The sequence below is a fragment of the Chelonia mydas genome, chromosome 20, assembly GCF_015237465.2.
Source record: "Chelonia mydas isolate rCheMyd1 chromosome 20, rCheMyd1.pri.v2, whole genome shotgun sequence".
In the NCBI taxonomy this organism is placed as follows: Eukaryota; Metazoa; Chordata; order Testudines; family Cheloniidae; genus Chelonia; species Chelonia mydas.
Genome location: NC_051260.2, coordinates 2,049,558 through 2,077,538, shown reverse-complemented (window position 1 = coordinate 2,077,538; position 27,981 = coordinate 2,049,558). Strand labels below are relative to the sequence as shown.

Below are 27,981 nucleotides of genomic sequence, written 5' to 3'. Positions count from 1 at the left end.
CGTGGTGTGTTACAGAGTCATGGTCCCCGTTTTACAGATGGGGAAACCGAGGCACCGAGCGGGGTCGTGACCTGCCCAGGTCACCCAGCAGGCCGGGGCAGAGCGGGAATAGATCCCAGAAGTCCCGGCTCCGTCTCTCCGGATTCTCTTTCTGCGGAGGGGGCTGGGCAGTGCCCAGGGTGATGGAGCGTTGCGGGGGGCCCGGCTGGCCTGGGGGGGGGCCCGGCTGGCCCCAGGGCAGGGGACTGGCTGGCTCGGGGGGGGGAATGGGGCCCGGGGCCAAGCTGGGGCCCGATTCAAACCCGCTGCCTCTGTCCCAGCCCCAGGCTGAGGCCCGACGCGCTCAGCACAAGGCGCAGCCCCGCAGAGGGCTCCTGGGGCGCTGGCCCTTTAAGGGGAAGCCCCGCCCTCTCCCCCGGAAGTGGAAGCTGCCGCGGTCACAGGCGGGCGGAAGGCGGAAGTGGGGAGAGAGGCGGACCCGGGGGGGCAAGAGGAGGAGGAGACCCCCCCCCGGGCACCGGGAGCAGGTGAGTTCCCCTCCCCCCCCCCCGGGTCTGCCCCCAACTCCGCACGGGGGGGGGGAGCCCCCTCCCCTCCCCTCCCCCCCCCCCCGGGTCTGCCCCCAACTCCGCACGGGGGGGGGGAGCCCCCGCCCCTCCCCCCCCCGGGTCTGCCCCCAACTCCGCACGGGGGGGAGCCCCCGCCCCTCCCCCTCCGGTCTGCCCCCAACTCCACACGGGGGGGAGCCCCCGCCCCTCCCCCCCCCCGGGTCTGCCCCCAACTCCGCACGGGGGGGAGCCCCCGCCCCCCCCCCCCCCCGGGTCTGCCCCCAACTCCGCACGGGGGGGAGCCCCCGCCCCTCCCCCCCCCCGGGTCTGCCCCCAACTCCGCACGGGGGGGGAGCCCCTGCCCCTCCCCCTCCGGTCTGCCCCCAACTCCACACGGGGGGGAGCCCCCTTCTCATGGCGCTACCCGTGGAGCGGGGGTCGCTGCCCCCCCGCTGCCCCCTGTGGTGGGGGGCCCAGGTGAGGGGTCTCTCAGCGGGCGCTGACGTGGGGGGAGGGTCCCGGAGGCCTTGTCCCCCCCCCACTGCGAGTTTGGCAGCTTCCCTCCCCCCCCCCCCAGCCAGCAGCCCGAGGGGCCGAGTGGGGCTGTCAGACCCCCCCGACTCGCCTGTCTCCAGCCCCTGGCGTGCGGGGAGCCTGTCAGAGCTGAGGCCCCGCGGTGGGGCGGTGGGGGAGAGGACCATGCCCTGGCCGGGTCTGTCGGATCCCCCGGCCCCCGCTCTCTGGGGCCTGTGGCCCGGTGCGGCGGGGCAGTGCTGGTATCCCCATTGTACGGGGGGGGGTCCGAGGCACAGGGAGGCCGAGTGACACCTGCAGTGAATGGGACCCAAGTCCGAGGCTCCTGCTCTAACCGCTGCTCTGTCCTTCCGCTTCGTAAGCCCAAGGCGAATAAAAAGGCCCCCCCGCCCCCCTGCAAGCTTTTTGTTTGAAATCTCCTGGCTTTGAAGCCAATCTCACCACTTGTTGGGGCCTGACTGTGTGATATCTGAGTGCAGTTGGCAAAACAGGAAACTGACGCAGGATGAATGTGAAGTAGCTAGAGCCCTGATACCGTGGTGAGAGGCTCTCTAGAAATAGGGGGCTGGTACAGAGATGCCACCACCCAATTGGATTAGGTTGGTTTCGATGTCAAGGTTTGGGCAAGGATTTCAGGGCCATTGATAGGGTTAAATCCAAGCAAGAGAGCTCAAGCTTGTCCTAATAGTGAGCGTGGGTTCACTGGGACTCTGCCATTTCGTGTGGGTTGTTTGTAATCCAGAGTCAAATGACTGCACTTTACTATCTCTTCTCCTCATAGGCACTTATACGGCTGTGCTTTTGTACTGACCCCTGCTGGGTTGCAGGAACAGCCTCACAGAGGGTCACTTCTGATTCTTGGGGCCAGGGCAGGAAACCTGGTGATTCAAGCGATGGCCAGTGGATTTCTCTCCAAGTGCCGGTGAAAGCTGCATGCAAGGAAGTTCTGTATCGCCACGGCTAGCACGTCGGCTTCCCATGTGGGGTGAGAGGGGAATTCACTGGCACTTGTGGGGGTAGATCTTTGAGAGCTGAATACCTGGGATCCGGACTACGACCATCTGCTGACCTCAGTGGCTCAGCCGCAAGCAGCTATTGGGTGGCTGCTGCTGAGCTACGAATGAGTTGAGGTGGGGGAAGCTCTGTCCCCCTTCCAGGGGCCCCCAGTCTGCTCTGCTCTCAGTGTGTGTCAGAAGGTAGGTCCAGTCGCATGGACTGTGGATTTGAGAACAAGCCTTGGAGACCACTCTTGATTCATGGCCAGGGCTGCCCTTCTATCCCTCACGCTCTGTGTCTTGGCCTTGAGCCTGGTTTTGATGCCTTTGATTTTATTTTATTTTGTTTAATTTGCAGGACAAAGGCTACAAAATGACAGTTGTAACTTAACCCTTGCTGGTCCAGGACAGCTCTTGGGGCAAGGCAATAGAGAAGCAGATCTCTGGAGGAAGAGGGATGTGTGAAACCAAACCGGATAGTTCCTGCTGCTGGAGTGGCAAGCTCTCCCGGAGCAGGGGTGCACCAGGTGCCAGCCTTTGTGGGCATAACAGATCCTTGTTCTCAAGTTTTGGGGATCTGGGAAGCACTGGGCCTAACGGCTGCCAGTTCTTCCAAGAATGCTGCGGTTCTTAAGGCCCAGAACGTATGTCTCCAAGCCAAAGCTGGCCGAAAGAACTCCACAGAGCCGCCAAAGGCTTGGAACCGATGGAGGCTCGGGGGCCAGCTGCTGCTGGGACTCCTAGTGTGCGTGAGACATTGCTAGCCGAACTATCAGCCGAGAGGCTAGGGAAGGTGGAGGAGGCCGGCCATTCTCCCCCTCAGGGCTTTCCAGAAGGCGGAGGGCAGAGGACTTCCTGCACCACAGGGGAGGATGTTGGTTGGAATGGAAGCTGCGACCAAGTACCGATGGGGTTGCTGGAAGGGGACGGGTTGTTGCACTTCACTGAGTACAGTGCCTCTGGCTCCTGTCTGTCCAGTTACGAACGTTCCTGTAGTTGTCAGGGGGAGAGTCTGGATCCCTCCAGGACTTACCTGGAGAAGGGGAATTGCTCGTGTAGCTTCACTTGCCAGCGCTGGGCTTCGGAGTCCCTTGCAGCTGAGGATGAAGCCTTTGGTCCTGATTCAGCACCATGGCCGCAGGGCCAGGGGGAAGACGAGGAAGATGACGGAGTGTCCAAGGCCAGTGAGGACCTGTGCGGCTCTGGCAGGCTGCTCAGCGGCAGGAAGAATGGGAGACGCCAGAGGCACCGCTCTGGCACGAAGGACAAGGAGGAGGGGAAGGAGAATGCCAAGCGGGAGGGTAGGTCTGTGCCGGCTGGTGGAAAGCACAAGCAGGCCAGGAAGAGGAGCCATGTGGACCGGCGGCGCCACCTAAAAGCTGAGGTCCCCAAGCAGCTGGAAGAGCTGGCCCGGGTCTGCGTCTCCTGTTTCAAGAAGCTCATCAAGCTGGTGCTGGTCATCACCCATGAGTGCGGCGAGTATGTGGAAGCTGGTGGGAGGTTCCTCTACTCGTGCTGTCAGCTCGACGCCTGGGCCCTGGGCTCAGCCCAAGGCAGCACGAGGACGTGGATCCAGCGGGCCAAGAGCAGCTCGGGGAAGGCAGCCCGGTGGCTGGGTTCCTGGGGGAACTGGCTGTGGCGGCTGCTCAGGATGCTGGGTGCCCTGCTCTTCCTGGTGCTCGTGCTGCTCCTGGGCAGCCTGCGGCTGTGCTGGCGACTCTCCAAGTCCCTGCTTCTTGCTGGGGTAGGTAAGCTGGGCAGAACCAGCAGCGTGGCCTGGCTCCTCTCGCTCCTGGGCTCGCCCTTCCTCCGCAGAACCTGGGCTCTCTTCAAAGAAACCAGGACTTGCAAGTACGCGTCACGCTTGCTGCAAAAGTGGCCAGGGCTGCTTGGGGCAGCCAAAGGGCTAAGGACCGATGAGCTGGGAGCGGCTGCGACTGGCCCGGATCTTAGCGCAGGGGGGCGCTACCCGCCCAGCCAGGAGGTGGCACGGCTGCTGGCCCTGGCCGACGTGCCCGAGGAAGAGCTGAACCCCTTTCAGGTCCTGGGGCTGGAGGCGACTGCTTCAGACTCGGAGCTGAAGAAGGCCTATCGTCAGCTGGCTGTGCTGGTGAGTGTGCCCTGGCGTGGCGGGGGATGGACATCGCACCCAGCCCTATGGCACCCAAGCAGCTGGGGGGCCATGAGGCAGGACCTCCATTTGGGCTGCATTGTCCTCGTACGGGGAGAGAGTGAGCCACTCTTCTCTAGCCTCTCCCCACTGAGGCTCAATACGCTTAATCCCCCGCCCCCATGTTACAGATGGGTAAACTGAGACACGCACTGTTAGGGTGACTTGTCCAAAGGCCACGTAACGTGTCTGTTTCAGAGCTGGGCTGAGACCCAGATTCCTTCCTGCAAATTCCTTGCTTTGGCGGGTCCACCGCAAGGCCTCCACCGCAAGGCGGGTCCACCGCTAGGCCAGAGGCATGGGGATCGGTGTTAACTGGCAGCAGCTCCCGAATTAGGCTTGTGCTGAGCCTGGCGTGGGCTGCAGGACCGAGCAGCTGACTGACTCTAGTCCCCGGAGCTGCCTGGTATCTCAGCGGGGGATGCTGGGCTTTTGCTGTCCTTTTATAAAGTGAAACTTCTGCTTGATGTTTTGCCCCATGTTCTTCCTGTTTTCCTGGGTTCCTCTAACAAGCCGTGGTGCAGGGCAGCCTTTGCGTGCTTCCCGGCCCTGATGGCTAGGGGCAGTGGACCGACGCCGCTTTGTCACTTGGAGTCGCCATGTGAGCACCGTGGAGTCATGGCGCGGGCCGCGCTGGGAGAGCTCGATGGCTTTGAGGCTCCCCTGGGTGCTGGCTGTCCCTTCTGCCCCAGCTCATCAGCTGGGCACCCCCTTTTTTGCCCTGGCCGGGATGGGGAGCCCTCCTGCCTTTGCTGCTCTGCTTGTGGTGCCCGAGAAGGAAGACAAGGAGCGACAGGTGGGGGCCGAGGCTCGCCAGCGCAGCAGCCTGGCCTTGGCCAGACCAGAGTGGCCCATTTGGCCTTGTCTGAAGACATGTAGCACCCACTCCTTCTTTCTCCCCCTCCCCCGACCCATCTGGCGGTGCTGTTCTGTCCTGTCCCTGGAGGGGGCTCCGTCCCGGCCAGACCCCTCGCACCAGACGAGGTCAGCGCCGAAGGAGCCTCTTGGTGGTCTCAGGTTCCCATGTCTTGCTTCGCAGGTTCATCCCGACAAGAATGAGCATCCGCGGGCGGAGGAAGCCTTCAAGGTGCTGCGAGCTGCCTGGGATATCGTGAGCAACCCGGAGAAGAGGAAAGAGTACGAGATGTGAGTTGGGGGCCCCTTCCCACCCCCTAAGGCAGGACGGGGGCGAGAGATGGAGGGGAGCCTGCGGTTGCTGGTGGCGGATTAGAGAACATGGCCTCCTCCGTCCCATCTCTGTGTACTTGAGGGACGGGTGACGGGGAGGAAGGTGGGCTGGGATCTTGGGCTGTGCTGCTCAGCCCCACCGTGACTTGCTGATCTGATCTGCCCACCGAAGTCTGTGCTCTGGCTTCAGGCCTGCCCTGGGGCTGCTACTTCCCCTGCTGACTGGGGGAGCAAGGATGGTACCTTAGGACGGGTGTCTTGAGTGGGACCGGTCCCTTCCGGTCCTCGCCACTGCAAGACGTTGCTTTCAGGCCCGAGTGGGTGATGCTCCTGTGCTGTGCTGGGAGGACACAGCCAGGAATTTCTGAGTGAGGCATCAAGGGCTTTTGATGAGCCGTGGGTCATGAGAGCAAAGGCAGAGCACGAGGGCTTTAGCCGAGAAACCTCCTATACTTAAATACCTTTTAAAAGTCGCTGTTAGGGGGCCAGAGTCTCTGTCAGAGAACTGGCAGGTGGGAATTTGAGGTGTCCGATTATAAGTGAAATCCCTCCGGCTGCTCTTCTCTTCTTGCCTGTGATCACAGGTGGCCCAGGTCAGGGTGCGGGCGCTGTTGTGCAAGGAGCTGTACAAATGTGTCCTAGGGAGCTTACTGCCTGGGTTAATGAGGAGCCGCCACAGGTGACGGGAGCGAATGGGGTGGGTGGGTGGGGCTTTGGTGCGGCGTCAGACCTGGGCTGATGGAAGGAAGCTGAGGCTCTCCAGGCCCGGCTGCCCGGCGTGGCAGCCTCCCTAGTGCTGTGAGTGCTGATCTTCTGCCGGGCTTCTGACACCACGTCTCGGCCAGCAATGGCCTGGGGAAGTGGTAAGGATGTGTGCCCCCACGCTGGCTGCAGCAAGAATCTCATGCAAGCCAGCCCTGCTGCCAACGGGGGCTGAGCCCAGCAGGGAAGGGCGTGGGCTGACTGCTGGGTGCAGAGGCTGTCCTATGCCAGTTCCTCCTGTGGGCTCCCCGCCTGGGGCGTGACTCACCCCCATGCCGTTGTGATTGCAGCAAGCGGATGGCAGAAAGTGAGCTGACAAAATCCATGAATGAGTTCCTCACCAAGCTGCGGGACGACCTGAAAGAGGCCATGAACACCATGATGTGTAGCAAGTGCCAGGGGAAGCACAAGTAGGTGCTGGCGTTCGGTGACTGCTTTAACCCCCTGCTTGCAGCCCTGGTGCCCTGCCTCCTCCTGGGGCACCAAGCGTTACCCCTCCATGGGGCCTGGAGCTCAGGAGTGGGTCTGGCCCTGCGTGGCGGCCGGAATGGATCAGCCAGACAATCCTGCAGCTGGTGGGCTCATGTCCTGGCTTTCCCAGTTAGCTGCGCTTAAGACCATTGTGCTTCTTCCTTAAGCACAAGTGTTCTGTGGTGCGGGTTGTCCTAGAGCATCCTGGGAACTTGGGGTGCTGTGGGAGGGAGGACGCGTCCCTCTGGGACGGGACATGGCAAAGCTGGCCCCGCTCGAACAGCGTTTGACAATCTCCCTGCTGCTCTAGGAGGTTCGAGATGGACAGAGATCCGCTCAGCGCTCGCTACTGCGCGGAGTGCGGCAAGCTGCACCCTGCCAAGGAGGGAGACTTCTGGGCCGAATCAAGCATGCTGGGGCTGAAAATCACCTACTTCGCCCTGATGGATGGGAAAGTCTATGACATCACAGGTACGGGAGGCGTCCGTGGGGCCAGGATGTGCGGCCTGACCAGACCGTGAAACTGACCAGTTGTTTGCCAGCCCCTTGAATTGCAGTTACACCAGGCTGATGAACCATGTTTAAACAGTCCCCTGCTCCTAATGTTTCAGGGACTAGCACTCCTCCCCCTCAGGATCCCTAGCCCAGCTGGAGAGGAGGATGCCAGCCCTTGGTGGGGGTGCGGCTCTCTCCTGCTTTTCCTGGGCTGTGTCATTGCTCCTTTGCTCCGGAGGCCGGGAGGTGTGATGGCTGCGGTTGCTTCCTCCCGCCGGCTGATGGTGTGTCCTGCCTGTCTGTCTGCAGAGTGGGCCGGCTGCCAGCGGGTTGGAATCTCTCCCGACACCCATCGCGCCCCGTATCACATATCGTTTGGATCAAGGAGCTCCGGCTTGGGTGGACGCCAGAGGTTGGTACTGGATGCTGTTCTGGTTCCTTCATGCTCTCGCCTTGGTCTGAGTGGGCGGGGAAGGGTCAAATCTCCAATCTTGAGCACTTCTGGGGGAGCTGTGGCCAGCCATAAGTTCCCTCTGGCATCGCACTTTCCCCCCCATCAGAGGGCCGAAGGGAGCTGAGTTACTGTTCGCTGGGAGTCTCCTTGTTGGGGTCAGCAAAGCTCCCCCCTTTCCTAAGCTTGCTACTGCTGGGCTCTGGAGCACTGCCCCTTTGTGGCAGAGTACTGCACTGCTGCTTTAAACCATGTGGTCTGAAGACAGGTTATTCTGCACAGATAAAAATGCCGCCCCCCCCCCCCCCCCCCCCCCCGCCCTTTCTGTGGGCTATTGGAGGAACTCTTCCCCGCCTGTCCCGGGTCCTTGCAGATGTGTTTTAAACCAACGCCAGCCAGCGATCTGTCATCTGTCAACCCATCCTGCGTTTCCAGCTGCCTCCCCCGTTGGGTGGAAGGGTCACGGGAGCACACTGATCCCAGAGACCCCTGCCAAGTGCCATCCAATGCTGCTGAAATTAACAGAGGGCAGGTCACTGAGCCCCTGGCAGGATCTGGCCCCTTAGCCTCACAGCTCCCTTGCTGTGTGGGTGCTCTCCCTGGCGAGGAGACCAGGAGTGGAGTGACTTGAGAGCCCATGACAGTGCTGGGAATAGAACCCAGGAGCCCCTGCAAACCCACTAAGACCGCCACTGCCTCCCTGAGTTGGGGACAGAACCCAGGAGTCCTGAGTACCGACCCCTCTGCTCTAACCCACTAGCCCATGCAAACCTCCCATGGCTGGCTATAGAACCTAGGAGTCCTGACTCCCTGCTGTAACCACTAGAGCCCACTGAACTGCCTCTTGACACCCAACTACATGTGTAAGTGCCGTGTCTATAAACACTTGTTTTCCCCCAGAACTGCCTCTGAAGGCAGCCCCGCCTCAGCTGCAGACCTGCAGGACTTCTTCAACCGCATATTTCAGGGGACCCCGGGGCAGATGCCCAACCCCCAGGCAGCAGCTCCTTCTGCTTCAGCCCCGAAGACAGAGAGTGCAGCCCCAAAAGGGGACTCAAAGCAGAAAAGGCGGAAGAAAGTGCGCCGTCCCTTCCAGCGCTGAGGAGCGGCGTGGCCAGTGCGGGAGAGTAACCGGGTGGGGGCTGCTTTGCACTTGGCCTGGCAGGAGGCCACAAGCACTGACAGGAAACAAAGCTCCTGTGTACGTCCCAGCAGGCAGCTGGGCGCGTCCCGGGCTCTAGGTCGGGCACTAAAAGGGCTCTTTACAAGAAGAAGAATCTATTTTTTTCTTTAGATATTTAAAAGCCAACCAGGCGTTTGGGGAATTTCTGGCTGATGCCGTTAACTTCTAGTGTAAAGAACCAGACCCAGTGATACCAAAGAACTCCAGCAGGGGGTGCCCTGCAGGATCCCTGGAGACACCAGCCCAGTGTGTGTGGAAGGAGGGTGTCCCTGCGGTTGGGGGGTGGGGAAGCTGGACAGAGCCATGGAATCTCTTCAGGGTTACTTTAAAAATCAGGGGATGTTTCATTTCCATAAAGGCCACATCTGGGATCCATTGGGAGGCAGCCATGTCCCTTCCCTCCACTTGCCCCCGTTTCTCATGCGCAGCTCCCCTTCACTCCCCCGCCCATTGACGTCTGCGTCTTGCAGCCCTCCGAGAGCTGCGGGGAGCCATAACGCGTCACACACAGCACTGAGCAGGATCCCTTAGAACTGAATCACAATTTGGCCTCTAAAGCTTCTGCAGCAGATCGCATTCTTGACCCCTCCCATCCGCACAGCTCATCACCCCAGAAGAACCACGCCAAGCGGTGAACCCCGGTGCTGGAGGGCGGCTTGCTCAGCTGACTGGAGAATGCTCCTAGAGAGCAGCCCAGCCTTTGGCCCTGGCAGACAAGACTGAGCCCTTTGTCTAACTCTTGCAGGGTCTTATCCACACCTACTCCTGGAGCCAGGGCATCTGTCTGCGCTCTCTGCCGAGCCCTGTTGCCCCACAGGTGAAATGAGGCGTGGGTGGGTGCTCCCTGTGCTGTGACTGGCTCTGTTCCCATGGTGGTGGGAGCACAGGCTGGCCCCTAGCTTCATGCTGACCCCCCGTCGGATTCCCCCTCAGCCCTGCTTCCCGGCCATGGACACCTTGTCTGCTAGCTGGGCTCAGCCATAGTCCTGAGACTTGGGAGAGCGGTTCCCCAGCGGGTTGCTCTGGGAGCTCAGCTGTGAGGTGCTGTCTGCACAAGTCTCCTGAGCTGTGCAGCCAGTATTGACTTTACTGTTCACAGGGATGCCTGCTGGGGCCAGCCGCTCGCATACGGGGACTAGGCTTTCCAAAGAAGCAAGGTCAAGTTTGTAAGCCCAGCCCCAACCCATCAAAACCCTGGTCTGCTTCTGCTGGGCAAGCTCCTGGCAGTCAGTCAGACGGGTCTGTAACTGTCCAGCCTCTTACTGAAGGGTTGGTCTTGGGTTCTAACAGCTGGTTCCTATTTGTCTGTACATATCTCTGTTTAATCCCATGTGCGTACCCCTTGTGATAAATCTAGCTCAATCCCTGAGAGCAGCTGGGGGAGTGCTTCCCCCCTTCCCTGGGCAGCGTCGGTCCGTTCCATGTATTACACCTCGGCTTTCTGTAGGCACTTTCTGTAACCTCCTTAGGTTTGCTCTTCCGGTCGCTAACGTGCACCCAGCTCACAGAGCTGATGCTGAATTACTCTAACCCCAGTTGGAGTAAAGCTGATTTTTAAGTTGTGCCAGGAAATAAGACTCGTTTTCCTTGTCAGGGTGTTTATGGCATTCCACTGCTGAATTTCCAAAATGAATTGGATTTAGGGTAGGGCCTACACAAACAATTGTGTGGGTGTGAGCAGAAAGCTCTGCTTTACGATTAAACTGGTGAGTGTATGTTCTACAATTACCCATCCCCTGCAAAATAAACCCCCGCAGGATTACATAAGAGTATTCTCTTCACACCCAACTTGTGTATAGACACCACTGTGCAGCTGTGAAAAAGGGGGACATAACAAGCAGGAGGCCTGGCCCCTGCCAAAGCTGGATTTTGGGCTAGTGGAAGAAAACTAGGACAGTAACTCAGGCACTCAAAACTGCCTCAAAGCGACACGAGCCAGCAGGGGCCAAGCTGGGGTCGGACACACTAAACTGTAGTTTGTGGTGCCTGTCTGTTAAGTAACGCCTGAGCAGGCCGCACTGGACGGGGGGTGAGGGCATGTATTTCCTCATCACCTTTCTTAGAATGACAAGACTAAGCTCTTTAAAACAAGCCCTCCCAGCTCAGCCTTCCTCTAGGAGCTTTGTTATTTGAGCCCCTTTTCATTATTTGAAGGGTGTGATGGGAACCACCTGGCTGGCTTCTCTGTCAACTGTTTCTCCCCCCAGGTGTCACTCACCTGCAAACCCTGATTCCTCTTCCCAAGGTGAACTCTGGGCAGCAGGACTGCAGAGCTCTTTCCCTCTGGCGAACTGGTTCTAAGGGCCACTGAGCTGGGAGCGAGTCTCAGCATCACATGGCTATTTGGGGGGTGTTATGTCAAGTGAATCAAGGGTCTTTAGCTGGTTCCTTGGGGACGTGCATCCATGTCCCTAAAAATCCCAGCTACGGTGGGTGCAAATGTGGCGTCCTCAGAGAGGGCAGCATGATTGTATGCAGGACCGCAGGGCCTGACCGGACCCCTGAGGCAGGGGGGCAGCTTGGACTGTTTCTGCCAGGGCTGTACCTGGGCTGTGGAGAGGTGGCCCACAGCTGGCGCCCCATCCCCTCTCCTGGGCTCAGTTACCTTGAGCTGAGCAGGCAGACATTAGCTCTAGGTTTGAAGTTGGTGGGAGGAGGAAGCCGTATTTAACACAGGGCCAATCACGGTCACTGGTGCACAAAGGCTGAATGGACAACGTAAAGCCATGTAGTCCTGCTGTGCATCCAACTGATTATTTAGAAGGGCCAGGAAGGGAGCTAATCATAAGAACGGCCAGACTGGGTCAGACCAATGGTCCCGCTAGCCCAGTGTCCTGCCTTCAGATAGTGGCAGGTGTCAAGTGCTTCCGAGAGAGCGAACAAAACAGGGCAAACATTGAGAGATCCAGCCTGTCTTCCAGGTCCAGCATCTGGCCGTCAGAGGTTTAAGGTCACCGAGCACGTGGGGCTGTGTCTCTGCCCATCTTGGCTAACAGCCATTGATGGACCTCTCCCCCGTGAACGTAACTCATTCTTTTTTTGAGCCCAGTTAGGTTTGGCCTTCACCACGTCCCCTGGCAAGGAGTTCCACAAGTTGACTGTGCGTTGTGGGATCCATGGTTGGTTTTAAACCTGTTGCCCATTAATGGCATTGGGTGATGCCTGGTTGGTTTGTTATGGGAAGGGGTAAATAGCACGTCCCTAGACACTTGCTTCCCGGCAGTCATGACTGTACAGACCTCTGTCACCCCCCATCTCTTTTCCAAGCTGAGCCACCCTGTTTTTAATCTCCTGACCTGGAAGCTCTCCCCAAGGGAGACCCACCCTGGCTCACACTCATGGAGAACCGGGCTGCTGGGGATTTGCTCTCTCTAGTTCTCAGCTGCAACGGACACCTTGGCTGGTAGTGCCTTGGTGACCCCAAAACGTACATTAAGGGGCCTTGGAAATATACCAGGTGGGAACCACTCCTCCAGTCATGTTCTAGCTGCAATCGCATGGGGCAGGAAATGAGGCAGCTCCAGCATTGTAATGTCCTCCTGGTCTGTATGCTCGGGGCTTCTTGTTGGCTCCTCTCGGGCAGCTGCCACAGCCACCTTGCTGCTCCTTACCCCTTCATGTTTACGGGGGAGCCTGTCTACTGCAGGGCTGTCAACCTCCTTAGCTTGTCTCTTCATCATGAGCGAGTACAGTAAAGCTTGCCTTTGGCAGACGCCAGAGCCTCTCTTTCGCTGGGGACTCCCTCCCTGTACACTGAAAGCCACAGGCTCACCACTGCAGCTGTAGCTTTGAGCTGAGCAGGCACAGAGCGCTGGAGAGCAGCCACGCCCTAGGACACTTACCTGGTCTCACCTGCCAGCTTGCTCTGTTCTTTGCTCCCCTGAGCTTGTGTGGCTTTTGCGGCTCTGCTGCCAGGGCTGCCTAACTCAGTTCACGCCGGGGGAGCCAGAAACCGAGTTATAGGCACGTTCCCTCTCCCCCTGCCTCTGAGCAACTGAGCTCCTGTCGATGTAGCTCGGCAGCCTCTCGGCGCAAGTGGAGGTTGGGGGAAGCGGTCTGGCTGGAAGCGCATCTGCTTGGGCTGCTGCGGGGCAGAGCTGCCTTAAGACGCTTAAATACGTTTTGCAAAAAAATAAGTCTTGGACAATCAATCACTCTTCCTGACCTGTATTGCCACGCGAGTGTTTGATGTCGGGTGTATTCACTGTTCACCTCCTTTGTCCTGAGGGCTGAGCACGGAGGTTTTTAAGATGATTGTGTATCTCTTTCTTATCACTTTTGTTAAATTAAAATACGATTTGAAGAAGCCTGTCTCCTCTGGGAGGTGGGGAAGGAACAAGCAGGGGGTTGTGGGATCCACTCCACATCCTCTCCCACCAGTGAATATCTTCTGTTCTTTACTGTCACCCCTGGCTGATTCCTCTAAGCCTAGGGCCCCCTTGCAAGAACACCACTGTTGTCTGTCAAACGTCTTTATTACAGTAGAAGTTTATAAAACACAAGGATGGGGAGGATGCACAAACTGGCTATTTTCCCCCCTGCTGGGCAGCAGTTCTCTCTCGCAGTTACATGAGCAGCAGACAGCTGACAGGGTAGCTCATGAGACACTTAGACCCCCTCCCTCCTCCCAGCTCAGTTGCCTCTCTCTCTCCACCCAAACAAAAGATAAAGCCCAAATACCGATGATTACTAGGGAGAGTAACTTAATCCCTGCAAGGGGCTCAAGCAGTGGCTGGTCCCTCGCTTGCGCCGCCGCCCTAGTTCACAGTCAGGACAGCACCTTCACGCTGGGCTCATTACTTCTTTGCCAGAGCAGGAGGCTGTTGGGATGGGCCCTCTCTTCCCTCGCAGCTGGCTTGGCAGTGCTGGGCTCGCTGAGTCTCAGTATTTGTTGATGCCAAAGACGCGCACGCCATGGAACTGAGGCAGCTTGGGGAGCAGGACGCTGAGGAGGGACGTTGTGTTGATTATAAAATGTGCAGGGTCGTATTTGGTATAAAAGCTGGTGAGGAGGTAACTGGAAGAGAGACAGAGGCAGGGTTAGTTCTGTGGCCATCCAGCCCCCAGCTGGGGTGAGGGCACATGAAAGCTATTTCTGAGGCTTGATTGACAGCGGAAGCGGTGATGCAAACTTCCCAGCCAACACACCTCACGCCTGATGCAGAACCATTTCCCCAGCACGGGCAGAGTTCAGTCACCAAAGCCCATGCTGCCCTTGGTGCCTCTGTGCTGCCAGCCATGGGGCCAGCTGCTAGCAGTCGGGGTGCTCAGTGCATAAGCCTTCAACGACTAGCCTGATGCCCACTGGTTCGTTTCAGGCCCGAGAGCTTGTGCCCTCCAGTGCAGTAGGCAGAGGGCAGTCACCTAGCTAAGGCATGCAGGGCTCTGGCCAGTTCCATTGAAAAGCAACGTACTCTATAGCCGCGGTGGCTTTCCCTGCGTACGGGAAGGCCCAGCATAGGCTAGTGCCTCAGTATGGCTTCACGCAGACTACAGCAATCCCATCTTCTCCCTGAGCCATTCACGCCTGCCCCACTACAGCTGGAGCCCTACACAGTGTGCTTCTGGTCTCCACGGGCTACGCAAGGGTATCGGAGAGGAGGGGAACTGCAGTGAGCCCCACTGAATGCCTGGGAGCTGCAGCTCTGGGCAGGTTTGGAGCACTCCTACCATAGGCCCCCTCCAGAGCAAGCAGGTCCTGGCAGGTCAACAGCTGACCTGCCGCAGCAGGAATGGACACTCACAGAACTACTGGCGAGATGCTGAGGAACTTGCGGGAGGAGGTGCACTGCGTCCCATAGTCTATCTGTTCCCAGTGCGTGAGCAGGCGATCCTTGCCCTGGTCCGGCGTCTCAAACGGGGTTCCTTTCACAGTGTGAAGAAACCAGTACATAACCTGCAATTTCCATGGTGAGAAGGGAGGATGTAAGGAGAGGGCCTCGGTCCTTTTACTGTTGTATCATCAACACAAGAGGGGGGCAGGGATTGGAGAGGAAACAAAGCTAGAGGGCCGCTGAGCTGTGGAACTCATTGTTACAGGAGGCCAGAGTCAAACACCACGTCTGGTTTTAGAAAAGGGCTGGCTGGCAGGTAAGTTCTCCCTAGGTAAAGTGACTTGCCTAAGAGAGTGGCAGCTGGAACCAGAACTCAGGAGTTCTTGCTCCTAAAATAGGAGAAGGATAACGAAATGTCGTGCATCAGGCCATAGCTGATCATCAGTGGGAGTCAGGAAAGTACTTCCTATATCACTTTAAGTTTTCCCAAATACAGCACCCTCTAGCTACATCTCTCTGAGTGCTGACCCAGCAGGGAGGGACTGGGCCTCATCCCAGCTCCTCCAGGCCCAGTGGGCAAGGGCCCGAAGAGCCGAGTCTAACGCTGCTCTTTCTAGCAGGGCAGGAAAATGAGTTGGGAGGCTGAGATTTGACTCACCAGGTTGTGTATAACATTAGTGAGGGTCCAGACCACTGGAATGCTGAAGAACGGGATGCTGAGGAGAATGATATGGAGAACTCCCACCGAGATCACATAGGCCAGCCAGATGCCACGGCTGTTCATCACTCGGGTGTTGGGATTCACCTCACTGTGGGCCACCCCAACATTCATCCTGAAAGAGAGATGGGTGTAGGAGAAGAGTCAAACGTTACTCATCTGAGAGGACGAGGTTTTCTGATTCCGCCAGGCGCCTGGCACCATCCTTCCTCGGGATCACAGCTTTCTGCACATGCCCATTCCAGGTTTCTTTCTAATACTTTGTCCTTCTGCAACATCTTGCAGCCAGCGGTCCCCAGATGCTTTAAAAACATTAATGCATGAATCATCACAGCCCCTGGACTGGTTGGTAAGTCTCTGTATCCCCATCTTACGGGCAGAACATCAAGTCACAGAGAGGGGAAATGACCGGCCCACGGCCACAAACTGAGGTAGCGGCACCGAGAAGTGGGACCCAGGCATAGCTGCCTCCTTTAGCCACTAGACCCCACTCCCTGCCCAGGGCTGGGGAATAGAACCCAGGCATCCTGACTCCCAGCCTCCTCCCCTCCCCTCCATTTACCCCCCCACTCTCATCCACTGTACGGCACTTGTTAGTGACTCTGGAAACCCCACAAGCAAAGCTGAAATTGCAGGGACCCTATGAGTTGTTTATGCTCTGTAATTCAGGTCCTAGTTTCTCCCCATCTTTATGGCCATACTGCCCTGCCCCCGCAATACCTACTGCTCATCCTGCATCCCATATGTCTTCCTCCCCCTGTTCCTCCTCTCAGCCCTTATATGGCCCCGTCAGCCCTTCCAGTAGAATAATGCCACCACCTTGCTCCTTAAATCGCACTTTTCATCAGTGGATCTCAAAGCTCTTTACAAAGGAGGGCAGTATCATGCTCCCCATTCTACTGATGGGGAAAGTGAGGCACGGAGCGAGGAAGTGACTCGCTCAAGGTCACCGAGCAGGCCAATGGCAGAGCCGGGAACAGGACCCAGGTCTCCTGAGCAGAGCTCTAGCCACTAGTACCTCTACAGGGGTTTGAGCACTGCCTCCCTGCCAGAGATGGGGCTCAGGACTGGCTTCTTGCAGGAACCACTAGACCCTGCTCTCACCCTTGCTGCCCCCTACAGGCGCCCCTGCCCCCTACCATTGCCACGCCCCCCTCAGTGCCCCCCACCGTCCGCCCCTACCATTGCCACGCCCCCCTCAGGTCCCCCCCCCGTCCGCCCTGCCCCCTACCATTGCCACGCCCCCATCAGTGCCCCCCGGCTGCCCCGCCCCTACCGTTGCCCCGCCCCCATCCGTGCCCCTTCCCCTACCATTGCCACGCCCCCATCAGTGCCCCCCACCGTCCGCCCCGCCCCCTACCATTTCCCCGCCCCCATCAGTGCCCCCCACCGTCCGCCCCGCCCCCTACCATTGCCCCGCCCCATCAGTGCCCCCGCCCCTACCATTGCCCCGCCCCCATCAGTGCCCACCGTCCGCCCCGCCCCTACCGTTGCCCCGCCCCCCACAGATCGCCCCGCCCCCATCCGTGCCCCTTCCCCTACCATTGCCACCCCCCCCATCAGTGCCCCCCACCGTCCGCCCCGCCCCTACCGTTGCCCCGCCCCCCACAGATCGCCCCGCCCCCATCCGTGCCCCTTCCCCTACCATTGCCACGCCCCCATCAGTGCCCCTCCACTGTCCACCCCTACCATTGCCCCGCCCCGCCCCCTACCATTGCCCCGCCCCTCCCAGTCGCCCCGCCCCCTACCTAGCTTCCTGCCGCCCACCCCCAGTGCCCCGCCCCCTCCAGGCAGGCGCTTAGAGCCCTCGGGCCCCGATAACGGCCCCCCGGCGCTCACCCACCCGGCGGCTGCTGCCGAACCTCCGCCCAGCTCCCCCGGCTCGCCTCCAGGAAGTGCCACGGCCTGCGCCCCACCCCCGTTGCCGCCCGCTATTGGCTGCCCGCCTCCGACTTCTGCGCACCTATTGGTCACCGTCGTCGTCGCTGACCTCTGTCCCCGCCCCTCCCTCTGTGGCTACCAATAGGAAGCGGCGGGGCCGGGTGCCGCTGGGCCAGTAGGAAGGCGCGATATTGAGCGGCGGGTCGGGCGCCCGGTCAGGAAGAGCGCGGGTCATTGGCGGGGCGGGCGGGGCCCGGCGGGAGCGACCCGAGGAGGCGACAAGATGGCGGCGGAGACCGTGGAGCTCCACAAGCTGAAGGTAACGGAGGGAGGCGCGCCGAGGGGCCCGGTCTCCCGCGCCGCAGGGCAGCCTGAGCCCCTCCCCCCCGCCTGCGGGATAGGCCGGGCCCCGTGCCCCCGCCGGCAGCACGTGCGCGTCGCTTCCCTGGGGGCTGAGCCTCCCCGCGCTCCTGGGCGGGCTCCCGTCCTCGTGGCGCCTCCCAGCGGCCCCGAGTGGGGGCACCCCAGCGGGCTGCGGCCCCCCCCTCCCCGGGCTGCTTCTGGGGGGGCTTCGCCGACCTCCCCTCCCCCCCAGCGGGTGCCCCAGCCCCGGGTCGTTCCTCCGTTCCCTGCGCCGCTCGGGACCCCGCCGGAGCCGTGGGGAGAGCGGGTGAGGCCGGGGGTTGCCCCCGCCACGAGGCCTGGGGTTGCCGCAATGGCCTGGGCCTGCCCCCAAGCGCCGTGAGCCCCGCCCCGCCCCCCCAGTGCGTGCGAACTGCGGGGCTCGGCTGGGTGTCCCGCGGGAAGAAAATCGGGGGGGGGGGGCGCCTTCCAAACGCGGGGGCAGGGCGCCCCCCTCAGGTGCTACCGCGGCCGAGAAACCCCGCCCTCCACCTGTTAGCGTGAGCTCTGAGGGCGCCTCGCTGTGCCTTGCTTTCACGGAAGCAAAAGAATAAGGATTACAGGGCAGCTAAATGTCAATCATTGCACACCAGGTACCTGAATTAACCTGCCCAGAATAATCAACGTTCTGGATTTTCTCCGCATGTCCTCTAGTCTTTGTCTTAGTAAGACATCTCACCAAACCTGTGTGATGCTAATAAATAGGAAGAAAAGGAGTACTTGTGGCACCTTAGAGACTAACCAATTTCTTTGAGCGTGAGCTTTCGTGAGCTGTAGCTCACGAAAGCTCATGCTCAGATAAATTGGTTAGTCTCTAAGGTGCCACAAGTACTCCTTTTCTTTTTGTGAATACAGACTAACACAGCTGTTACTCTGAAACCTAATAAACAGGCAATGTCAAATTTCTGCAGGGGAAGAAACTTGGCCAGCAAGATGTTTGACTGTAATATAATCTTGCGAGGATTGCGATTGAAGCCTGTATTTAGGACTCTTAAAATTAGCCTGGTCAGAACACTAGAAAGAACTCATTAGGGGATAATCTTGCATTGGGCCCAGGCAGAGGGACTGGATAATCTAACGGCTCTTTTGTTTCTAACTTCTGTGGTTTCAGTAACATGACTATGGTGTCATACAGAAGGGCCTTTCATCTTAATGTCTCTGAAACAGTTAAACAGAGAGGCAAATATTTTTATTTCTTAGATTGGGGGGGAAACTGATCAGAGGGAGAAGAACTGACTTGTCCAAGGCATCAATAAATCACTGGCACAGTTGAGGGTAGATTCAAGGAGTCCAGACTCCCAGTTTCCTGCTCTAACCACTAGAACACACTCCTCTCAAAACCCAGCAATTGTGACTCCCAGTCCCTGGGCACTAGCCATCATCTCCTCTATGCTCCTATCTTCAGAATTTTCAGTTGACTATTACGATAACAGTAATGGTAGCAAGTAATGATTGGAAGTTCTTCATATCTTGGGTATTTTGGGGTGAGTAGGAAGGTTTATACTTAAGGAGTATGGCTAGAGAGATGTAATTTTTCTACTGCTATTGTTCAATGTGGAGTGTAATGTCTGCAGCTGTTTCTGTTCCAGTCCCCAGAGCAACTCAGAATCTGCAGGATGTAAAGCAGTTCTCAGGGGGAGCATAGCACAGATTCAGATCCTCATAATAATAATATCTTTCTCAAGCTTTTTTTGTCCAAGGATTGTGAAGTGCCTGTCTACAAATGGGAGAGATGGAGGCACAGAGAGAATTACAGAAATTGTGATGAAGACATTCTAGTAGTAAGAAAAGGAGTACTTGTGGCACCTTAGAGACTAACCAATTTAGTCTCTAAGGTGCCACAAGTGTACTCCTTTTCTTTTTGCGAATACAGACTAACACGGCTGCTACTCTGAAACATTCTAGTAGATTATCTGACTCCCTTCTAGTGCAGCACTGTTCCCTTCTAGTACATTTTTCTGTGGAATCCTAGATGTCAGTGGTAAAGTAAATGTCAAGGCTACACAAAAGGAACCAATGAAAAAGCTGGAAAGAACCCAGTCGTTGACTCCTGGTCCCCCCCAGCTCTAACCACTAGTCCTAATGCCTTTTTTTTGTCAGTGCCAATGCCCATGCTTTATCTGGTCTGCTTATTGTTTGCATGTTTTGATCCTTTTGCTTTGGTGGTGTTCCTCCTGTTCTTTGCAAACTTGAATGAATTAGGTATGCTAATGGGAAGTCTCTTCTGGTATGCAGCTTGCTGAACTGAAACAAGAATGTCTTGCCCGTGGCCTGGAGGTGAAAGGAAACAAACAGGATCTCATAAACAGACTCCAGGCCTACCTTGATGAACACGGTGGGTAACGTGCTGGGCTGGAGCAAGCGTTGCAGATCGAGGGTCCCTCTAGCAAGGTCGACTTAAGGCCCAGCTGTGGCCTCTTTGTTTTTACAGGAATTTTGAACTCTCCCTAATTGGTTCCTTTTTATAGGATTCTAGCTGTTGTGAACGGTCCCCATTACATGGGCTTGCTGTGATATTCTTTCGATAAGAAGTGTCCTGTGGCTGTAGCCTCTGAGAATCTCCCTGATGAGACAGGCCTCAGAATTTTCTTGGTGATAGGCCCAATTCATCAGGTGTTCCTCATGTGGAGCTCCCATCCAAGTCTATGTATGGAGAGTGACTATAATATTGAGTAATTCAAGGTGTATTCTTTTCTTCTTTGCTCCCAATTCCCACCCCCTAAAAATCCCCAAGTTTATGAAGTGTCTGTGTATACGTTTTGTATAACACAGGCTACAGAGCTTCTCCAAAATGATTCCTAGAATATATGCTTACATATTGTGGTGATGGACCTGATGTAAGAACCTGAACAGAATCTTTACAACATTAACTTACTTATTAGTGTGGAGAACATCAGCCTTCTAGGAATTAATCTGTCACTAATCTGTGGATTTTTAAAAAAATTCTTTTAGCTGAAGAAGAAGCAAATGAAGAAGATGTTTTGGGAGAAGAAACAGAGGTAAATCCTATTACTGTGAGCAGATTATCATACTGTCAATCTATTTTAGGTGTAGCTGTGTACCAGTTTGCCTGACGTCATCTGATCTTTGAGCAGTTTCCAGTCTGGTGGCAATGTACAGATTAATTACTCTGTATCATGTCAACCACTGTCGCAATTGTGGGGAACTCCACCGTGAATGAACTGTAGCGTATGTGACATTGTTACTAAATGTTTCTTGGGGACTGCATAATTGTGGTATATGGCTGACATTACAGAATTGGACTCTTTTAATACTAACCCTAAGTATGAAGTAACGGAGTTAGTTTTAGGCCTCACCACTGAAGAGCTGATCTTATCAACTGGAAAATATTGTGCTTAAGAAAAGCACCTGGTTAGTGTTAGGAAAACTAGTCTCTTTAGGTATTTTTATCTACCCCCAAATGTCATGTTCCTTGCTACTAAGTAGATAGATATCTATGTGAGAATATATATCTTTGTGGGTTTATTTTAAGTACCTAAAGCAGAAAAATATTCAGATGAAGAAGCATAATGCTAGGTTTGGATCATACATGTTGTGTATGCTCTCTTTGTCAGCTACCTCTCTGTGAGAATGTAGGATATTGTAAACTTGAGAATGTTCTCATCCGAAGCATATTTCCTATGTCCTCAGAAAATGTGGATTTTTTATTTTAAGTATTAGCCTTGTCAAAACAAATCTAACCCACAAATAGATATACATAAAATAAATCATTCATCCTAACACTTACGAAACCTCTCTAAGACTTCATAAAAAGACCTAGCATGAATAATAAGGTCCTTGCCCGCAAGCCTAGAGGAAAAGTAGAGCCAAATAAATCAATTGCCAATGACATCTAGGTAAAATTCGGACCTGACATATCCAGATGTGTATCTGCTGAAGTCAAAAGAGTTGCATTTTTGTATGTAATCTCTAGATTTGGCCCCATGTCTTTGTTTTTAAATACATTGTGATTTAGTTGTTTGTTATTGCACTTTACGTTTTCAGTGTCAATAGAATTTTTGTTATTATTAATACTATAAATTCAGTTGGGGAAAAAAAGCTCTAATCCTGAGAACACGTATGAGACTTTGCGCATGTGAGTGGTTTTCAGTGTTGCAGAATCATGTCCCAAAATATTAGTGTGTGGAGAAGCCGGGGTAAATCTTAGCCCCTTATATTGTTCACTCAAAAAAATTAATTGCGATTAAAAAAAAATTAATCACGATTAATCGCAGTTTTAATTGCGCTGTTAAACAATAAAATACTGATGGAAATGTATTAAATATTTTGGATGTTTGTCTACATTTTCAAATATGTTGCTTTCAATTGCAACACAGAATACAAAGTGTACAGTATTCACTTTATATTATTTTTATTACAAATATTTGCATTGTAAAAATGATAAAATAGTATTTTTCAATTCACCTCATACATGTACCATATTGCAATCTCTTTATCATGAAAGGGGAACTTACAAATGTAGATTTTTTTTTTTTGTTATATAACTGCATTTAAAATCAAAAAATGTAAAACTTTACCGCCTACAAATCCACTCAGTCCTACTTCTTGTTCATCCAGTCGATAAGAGAAACAAGTTTGTTTACATTTATGGGAGATAATGCTGCCCACTTCTAATTTACAATGTCACCTGAAAGTGAGAACAGACGTTCGCATGCACTTTTGTAGCCGGCATTGTAAGGTACGGTATTTACGTGCCAGATATGCTAAACATTTCCATGCTGATGACGCTTGTTAAATAATGCGTTAATTAAATTTGTGACTGAACTCCTTGGGGGAGAATTGTATGTCTCCTGGTCTGTGTTTTACCTGCATTCTGCCATATATTTCATGTTATAGCAGTCTCGGATGATGACTCAGCACGTTGTTCATTTTTAAGAACACTTTCACTGCAGATTTGACAAAACGCAAAGAAGGTACCAACGTGAGATTTCTAAAGAAAACTACAGCACTTGACGCAAGATTTAAGAATCTGAAGTGCCTTCCAAAATCTGATCGGGATGGGGTGTGGAGCATGCTTTCAGAAGTCTTAAAAGAGCAACACTCTGATGCGGAAACTACAGAACCTGAATCACCGAAAAAGAAAATCAACCTTCTGCTGATAGCATCTGACTCTCCTGATGAAATTGAATACGCATTGGTCTGCACTGTTTTGGATTGTTATCGAGCAGAATCCATCATCAGCATGGACGCATGTCCTCTGGAATGGTGGTTGAAGCATGAAGAGGCATATGAATTTTTAGTGCATCTGGCAATGCCGGCTACAATAGTGCCATATGAATGCCTGTTCTCACTTTCAGGTGATGCTGTAAACAAGAAGTGGGCAGCATTATCTTCCGCAAATGTAAACAAACTTGTTTGTCTGAGCGATTGGTTGAACAAGAAGTAGGAGTGAGTGGACTTGTAGGCTCTAAAGTTTTCCATTGTTTTATTATTGAATGCAGTTATTTTTTGTACATAATTCTACATTTGTAAGTTCAACTTTCTTATAAAGAGATTGCACTACAGTACTTGTATTCAGTGAATTGAAAAATACTATTTTATTTTTACAGTGCAAATATTTACAATACAAGATAAATACAAGGTGAGCACTGTACACTTTGTATTTTGTGTTGTAATTAAAATCAATATATTAGAACATGTAGAAAACACCCAAAAATATTTATATAAATAGTATTCTATTGTTTAACAGCACAATTAATTGCAATTAATATTTTCAATTGCTTGACAGCCCTATAATTTTCAAAATAAATGCCCAGAATATAAAATTCAGGCATTTAAATTAACACTATCTGATCACTACAGATAGGTATAGTGACTACATTGTGGGGTAAGCACTAGTATAGTCTTTTATGTAAAGCTTTCAGCTGTTTCCCAATGTATCTATCCTCGCAGCACCCTCCATACAGTAGGGGTGTCTGTAGTGTTGTTGTTGTTTTTACAGATGAGGAAGGTGAGGTAGAGGTAAAGTGACTTGCCTTGATCACCAAGGAACACTGTTTCAGAACCAAAACTAGAGACAGGCTTTGCAATAGCTACTGAAGGTCAGCAGTCTGGCCCTGGGCTCTGATGACTAGACCTCAGCCCCCTCTAATAAATACTAACAAGGCTTTTGCAACAGACGTTATCCCACAGCGAGGTGCTCATTGACCAGGCTACACAGACTTGTGGGGAAGCAGAGTTTGTGCTGCCCTCTGAGTACTCTAAGGGGAGAGGCCAGCAGTGAGAATGCAGAAAGCCCAGCAATTTTAGCCCCCCCCCCCCCTTTTTTTTTTTTTTTTTTGGATCAGGAGGAATCTTAAAGTACATTAAAATGGGTAAATAGGTTCATTCTTGGGCCTCTTAACCTTTAGAGAGACTCTTTCCTCAGGTGTTACTAGGGCAGTTGATGAAATGTAGCTGACAGCCCTCTGGTTTAAAATGAGATAGGTCTGGTGACATGGGGCTCCCAGTAATTTTCTCCTTGGTTTGCCAGAGTCCGAGATTGTTAACCTTCAGCAGATGTTGCAAAGCCTGTCTCTGTTCCCAGGGACTGGGTGGAAAGGGAAAGCCAGATCTGATGTGCAGAGATTCAGGGGGAGAAGGATGCACTGGTTGGGGACATTGTCTCCATTTGAATTCTGTATGTAGTGTGGAAAAAACTTGTTTCCAAGCACCTAGAGCTCTGAGTAGATGGTTTTTAAACCATCAAAATCCATTAATGTTGACAGTGTCCCCCCCCAATGCCTCTTCCTTCCATTCACTTGACGGGAGTATTAACCTGACCCCCTTTCTCAACTAATTGAATTACAGGAAGAAGAACAGAAACCGGCAGAGCCTCCTGCTAAAGAGGAAGAACCTCCTGAAAAATCAGCTGATGTGTATGTTTCTGGGGAATGCATGGCTGTAACTGAGGGGGTATGTCTGGGTGTGGAGACAGGAGCACTGTAGGAACACTCACTAGTTCCATGGAACCTGCTTCAAAGGAGTTGAAATCTACAAAGACAAGTATCATAGTTGTGTGTGTGGAGGGGGCATAGTGGAATAAACATCAGGTGTGCAGTACCTTGGACTCCCTGGAATCACAGGTTCACGTCCCAGCAGGGTAGGCTCTGCCCCTCATTCTCCCCTGGCAGATAAACTGACTTCCAAGCAGTTTAGATCTTTTGGAGGAGACTTTGAAAAGCAAGGCCCTGTCTGCCCTGTGTGATCACCAAACATCCCTGACACCTGTGAGAGCAGAATTCTTGGCCTCACCTTGTTGTTGGACTGGCTACTGATGTCCACCTCAGGGGCAGCTGCATTTCAGGGGAACTGTATATAGTTTGTGAAGGATTTGGGGATGAAAGATACTATAGAAATGTAGAAATATTCATCTGATTCCCAGTCAGTTGGCCTAGTTGTCCTCTTCCTTCTCTTGTGACAGTATCTATGCTGTATATTTCTCATTCACTCAGGCGACGCGCGGTGACGTGGAGTCGGATGGAAGAGGATCAGACTAGTAAATTAGTCTCCTCACTTTTGCATCATGCCAACAAGTCACAGCACAGGATGTCTCTTTCCAGGCTTTTTTCCTTTCATTGTGGTTCCTAAGCATTTGCTTCCATAGCTCTGAGTTGAGTTTCCTTATTAATCCACAGACAGTTGTTTGCTTGAGACAGGGAGTGTGATTTAGTAGTTGCTGCAGATATAGAATGCACAGGGTTTAGTGGCAGAAGGGAAATAGGAAATTAGCCTGCAATTTTTGTTTTTGCTTGGATCTGAGAAGATGCGTCATGTCTGTGTAAAGAGAGGCCCTCTTTCAGTTTAACTGAATGGTGGAGGTTAAACCCCAGTGCATTACTGCTAGCAAATCCCTGCAACACTGAACTGACCTTCATGTGGTGCTTTTCCTCTGCAAAGCCCTTTGCTGCTAACCCTCACCACTCCTTGGCAGGCAAGGAAGTATTTATCCCCCTTATTTTCATCAGATGGCAAAACTAGGGTGCAGAGAGGTGAAGTGACTTGTCCAAGACCACAAAAGGAGTTATTGTCCCTGCTGCGATTGGCATTCAGGACTTCTTTCCTCCCAGTCCTCTGCTTAGCCCCCACCTCTTGCTACGGGAGGGTGTTTCCAGCCTGTGTTTTGCTGTCCTCCATTGCCAGTTACTGTGTGCAAGTAGTCAACGTGAGCTTGTTAATGTTGCCCTCTTGACATTCACTCCTGTGCTGTGGGTCAGAACAAAGCCTCACTTAAGCCATCAGGATAGCACAAAAGTGGTGCATAGGCCTAGTGCCGGCCCTCTGCATAAGGGTAAATTTCACCTTAATTGCTTACATTCATGCTCACTCCTGGGCAGTTGGGGATACCTGAGGGAAGCTGCAGCAATGAGAATGAAGAGTTCTTTAGAGCTCTGTTCTCCGTTTCTGCATCAAAATGAGACTGTAGCTCAGCACATTGGCTTGTGGGTGCATGTGAGTGATGTAGTTCAGATGAAATCATGTTCTGGGGCCCTTCATCTCAGCTGTAGACACTGGTCCAGCTGTAAGTTAAAGGTCTTGTAAGGAAAAAGGGATAATTCCTAGTGTCCCAACCAACATCCCCCATAACTATAAATCAGGTTCTGATGTCCTTGGCTGCCTGGGAGCTCTGGCTGAGTGTGTCATGGCTGACTGTTTGCCTGCATGATTGCTGCGTTACCGATACTTAAATGGTTACTATGAAAGACATGAGAGAGAACAAACTCTGATGTACAACTGTCTGCTAAGGTGGTAGAACTGCTTCAAGCTAATTTGAGTTCAGTACTTAATTTTGGACAGCAGGGGGCATCCTTTATCTGCGTCCCAAACAAGTAGCTCCTGTGGAGGCTGGAGAGTAACAAGTCCTGGTTCCTGTTCCGAATTGCTTCCTGTGAAAGTGTAATTAAACCATTACTACCTTTCAGGGCATAAAATAGGAAAACTGTCCAGGAATCTGGAACAAAGGCAGCACATTTCTCTAAATGGGAGACCTTAATGAGGCTGGTTATGACCCACTGGTTTATGGGAGTTGTTTGGGGGAGGAGGATGCTGTTTCTTTTACCCTGGGAACTTCCGAACTTTGTCTTTTCCTCCTTTGTTTTCTACCTCAAACCTCAGCCCTATTTTCAGAGCATAAACTTTGGAGCACGCCCACTCCATTATATTTGTGTTTAGTCTCTTTATTGGGTCTTCACTGTAGCCAACTGTGTATTGTTAAAGAAGCGTGCATTTGAAATATCACCAGAGCTGAGGAAGCTGGCGCTGACTTGGTGAAAGTAACCTGTGGCTGTGCCGTGAACTAGAACAGAGCAATCCTTTGTAAACGAATAGCTGTAAAGGAATAAAGCTCACACGGTGCAGGCTTTGGGCTTCTGATGGGGGAGCTGAATATTACTATTGAGAGCCTCTGGGAAATAATTGATAGGTCATTCTTGGGTATGTGGAAGACTTGTGATACATTGCATTTCCATATTACCTTTCAAGCAAGCTTCTCCGAGTGGTGTGTGCATGCTGGTTAATCCTCACCTCCCCACTGTGACTTGGGAAGTATCAACACTTTCCTCAGCACTGAAGAGACTTCTTCCCTCTTGAGGCTGTGTTGGTGACAGAGCAGGAAGAAGAACCCCAGAGTTCTTGTCCCCATGGATCTTCTGTGGCAACTAGGCCACACTTCCTATCAGAGCCCCTAATGGAATCTAGGAGTCCTGACTGCCAGAGCCCTAACCCACCCCACTAGTCACACTATAGGTAGGACCCATGGGGCCTGATTGTCAAGGCTGTGGCCTCACCAAGAGAGTGCTTCCCTTTCTGTCTTATCCCTAACCTTGGGTAAGGATTGTACTTCCATACCTCATGTTCTCTTTGGCGCCTAGGTGCCCCGCTGTGCTTGCAAGGGGCTGGAGAGGCATTGGTGTCCTAGGGGTGATGGCTGAGGGTGCTTTTGTTCTGTAGACCATGAACCCAATGATGGTTGAGATCCGTTGGTTATACTTACGGAGGTGGAGGGAGGCAACCCACTATCTCTGCTACTGGGACATATTATCTTAAACTAATAGGAATTCGCTGGTTGGAAATTAGATTGGTGAGTGTAGGTTCCTGGCTCTGATCCATCTCTCTTCCCTCCCCTCCCTCCCCCCCCCCGCCCCCCAATCTTCTAGGACTGCAGAAAAGAAAGTGGTGAAAATAACATCAGAAATACCACAGATGGAGGTAAGAATCCTGTCACCACCCCATCCCTTCCCTCCTTTTAGGGGTATCTGTTTTAACCTGTGTGTGTGTGTTTTTTTACATTTGGGGATCCCTCCCTTAAGTTCCTTATCAGTGTTTCCGTTGTAAACCCTGTGAGGTTTTTCAGAGCTTTATATTGTGATTCTGAATTGCTTTAGGCTGTAGATTGTCTTTAAGAGATGTCG

General features: G+C 53.6%; 3 protein-coding genes across 6 annotated transcripts in view; 2 read left to right on the top strand and 1 right to left on the bottom strand.

Moving 5' to 3' along the window:
* Positions 1 to 320: 320 nt before the first annotated feature.
* Positions 321 to 13,103, top strand: DNAJC14 (DnaJ heat shock protein family (Hsp40) member C14). 3 transcript variants are annotated; one of them, XM_037884059.2, is made up of 8 exons: positions 392 to 527; positions 1,864 to 2,067; positions 2,436 to 4,187; positions 5,287 to 5,393; positions 6,488 to 6,607; positions 6,979 to 7,139; positions 7,473 to 7,575; positions 8,515 to 13,103. In XM_037884059.2, the coding sequence occupies exons 3-8, from the start codon at positions 2,724 to 2,726 to the stop codon at positions 8,714 to 8,716; spliced, it is 2,157 nt and encodes a 718-aa protein (XP_037739987.1). In that variant the 5' UTR covers positions 392 to 527; positions 1,864 to 2,067; positions 2,436 to 2,723; the 3' UTR covers positions 8,717 to 13,103. The 3 variants fall into 3 exon arrangements, with proteins under 3 accessions (XP_037739986.1, XP_037739987.1, XP_037739985.1); XM_037884057.2 differs by having other exon boundaries at positions 1,864 to 2,278; XM_037884058.2 differs by lacking the exon at positions 1,864 to 2,067 and having other exon boundaries at positions 321 to 527.
* A 150-nt stretch (positions 13,104 to 13,253) lies between these two features.
* ORMDL2 (ORMDL sphingolipid biosynthesis regulator 2) lies at positions 13,254 to 17,273 on the bottom strand. The gene is made up of 4 exons (XM_037884063.2): positions 17,133 to 17,273; positions 15,230 to 15,404; positions 14,542 to 14,693; positions 13,254 to 13,814 (listed from the first exon to the last, which is right to left on the bottom strand). Exons 2-4 carry the CDS (start codon positions 15,401 to 15,403, stop codon positions 13,679 to 13,681), a joined length of 462 nt encoding a protein of 153 aa, XP_037739991.1. The 5' UTR covers position 15,404; positions 17,133 to 17,273; the 3' UTR covers positions 13,254 to 13,678.
* Positions 17,274 to 17,393: 120 nt separating this feature from the next.
* LOC102943794 (SAP domain containing ribonucleoprotein) overlaps positions 17,394 to 27,981 on the top strand; it is a 49,452-nt gene continuing 38,864 nt past the window's right edge. For both annotated transcript variants that reach the window (XM_037884061.2, XM_037884060.2), the window contains exons 1-5: positions 17,394 to 17,489; positions 19,808 to 19,907; positions 20,525 to 20,571; positions 24,383 to 24,450; positions 27,727 to 27,778. In XM_037884061.2, coding sequence (XP_037739989.1) covers positions 17,454 to 17,489; positions 19,808 to 19,907; positions 20,525 to 20,571; positions 24,383 to 24,450; positions 27,727 to 27,778 — 303 coding nt within the window. In that variant the 5' untranslated portion in view covers positions 17,394 to 17,453. The remainder of the gene's footprint in view (positions 17,490 to 19,807; positions 19,908 to 20,524; positions 20,572 to 24,382; positions 24,451 to 27,726; positions 27,779 to 27,981) is intronic.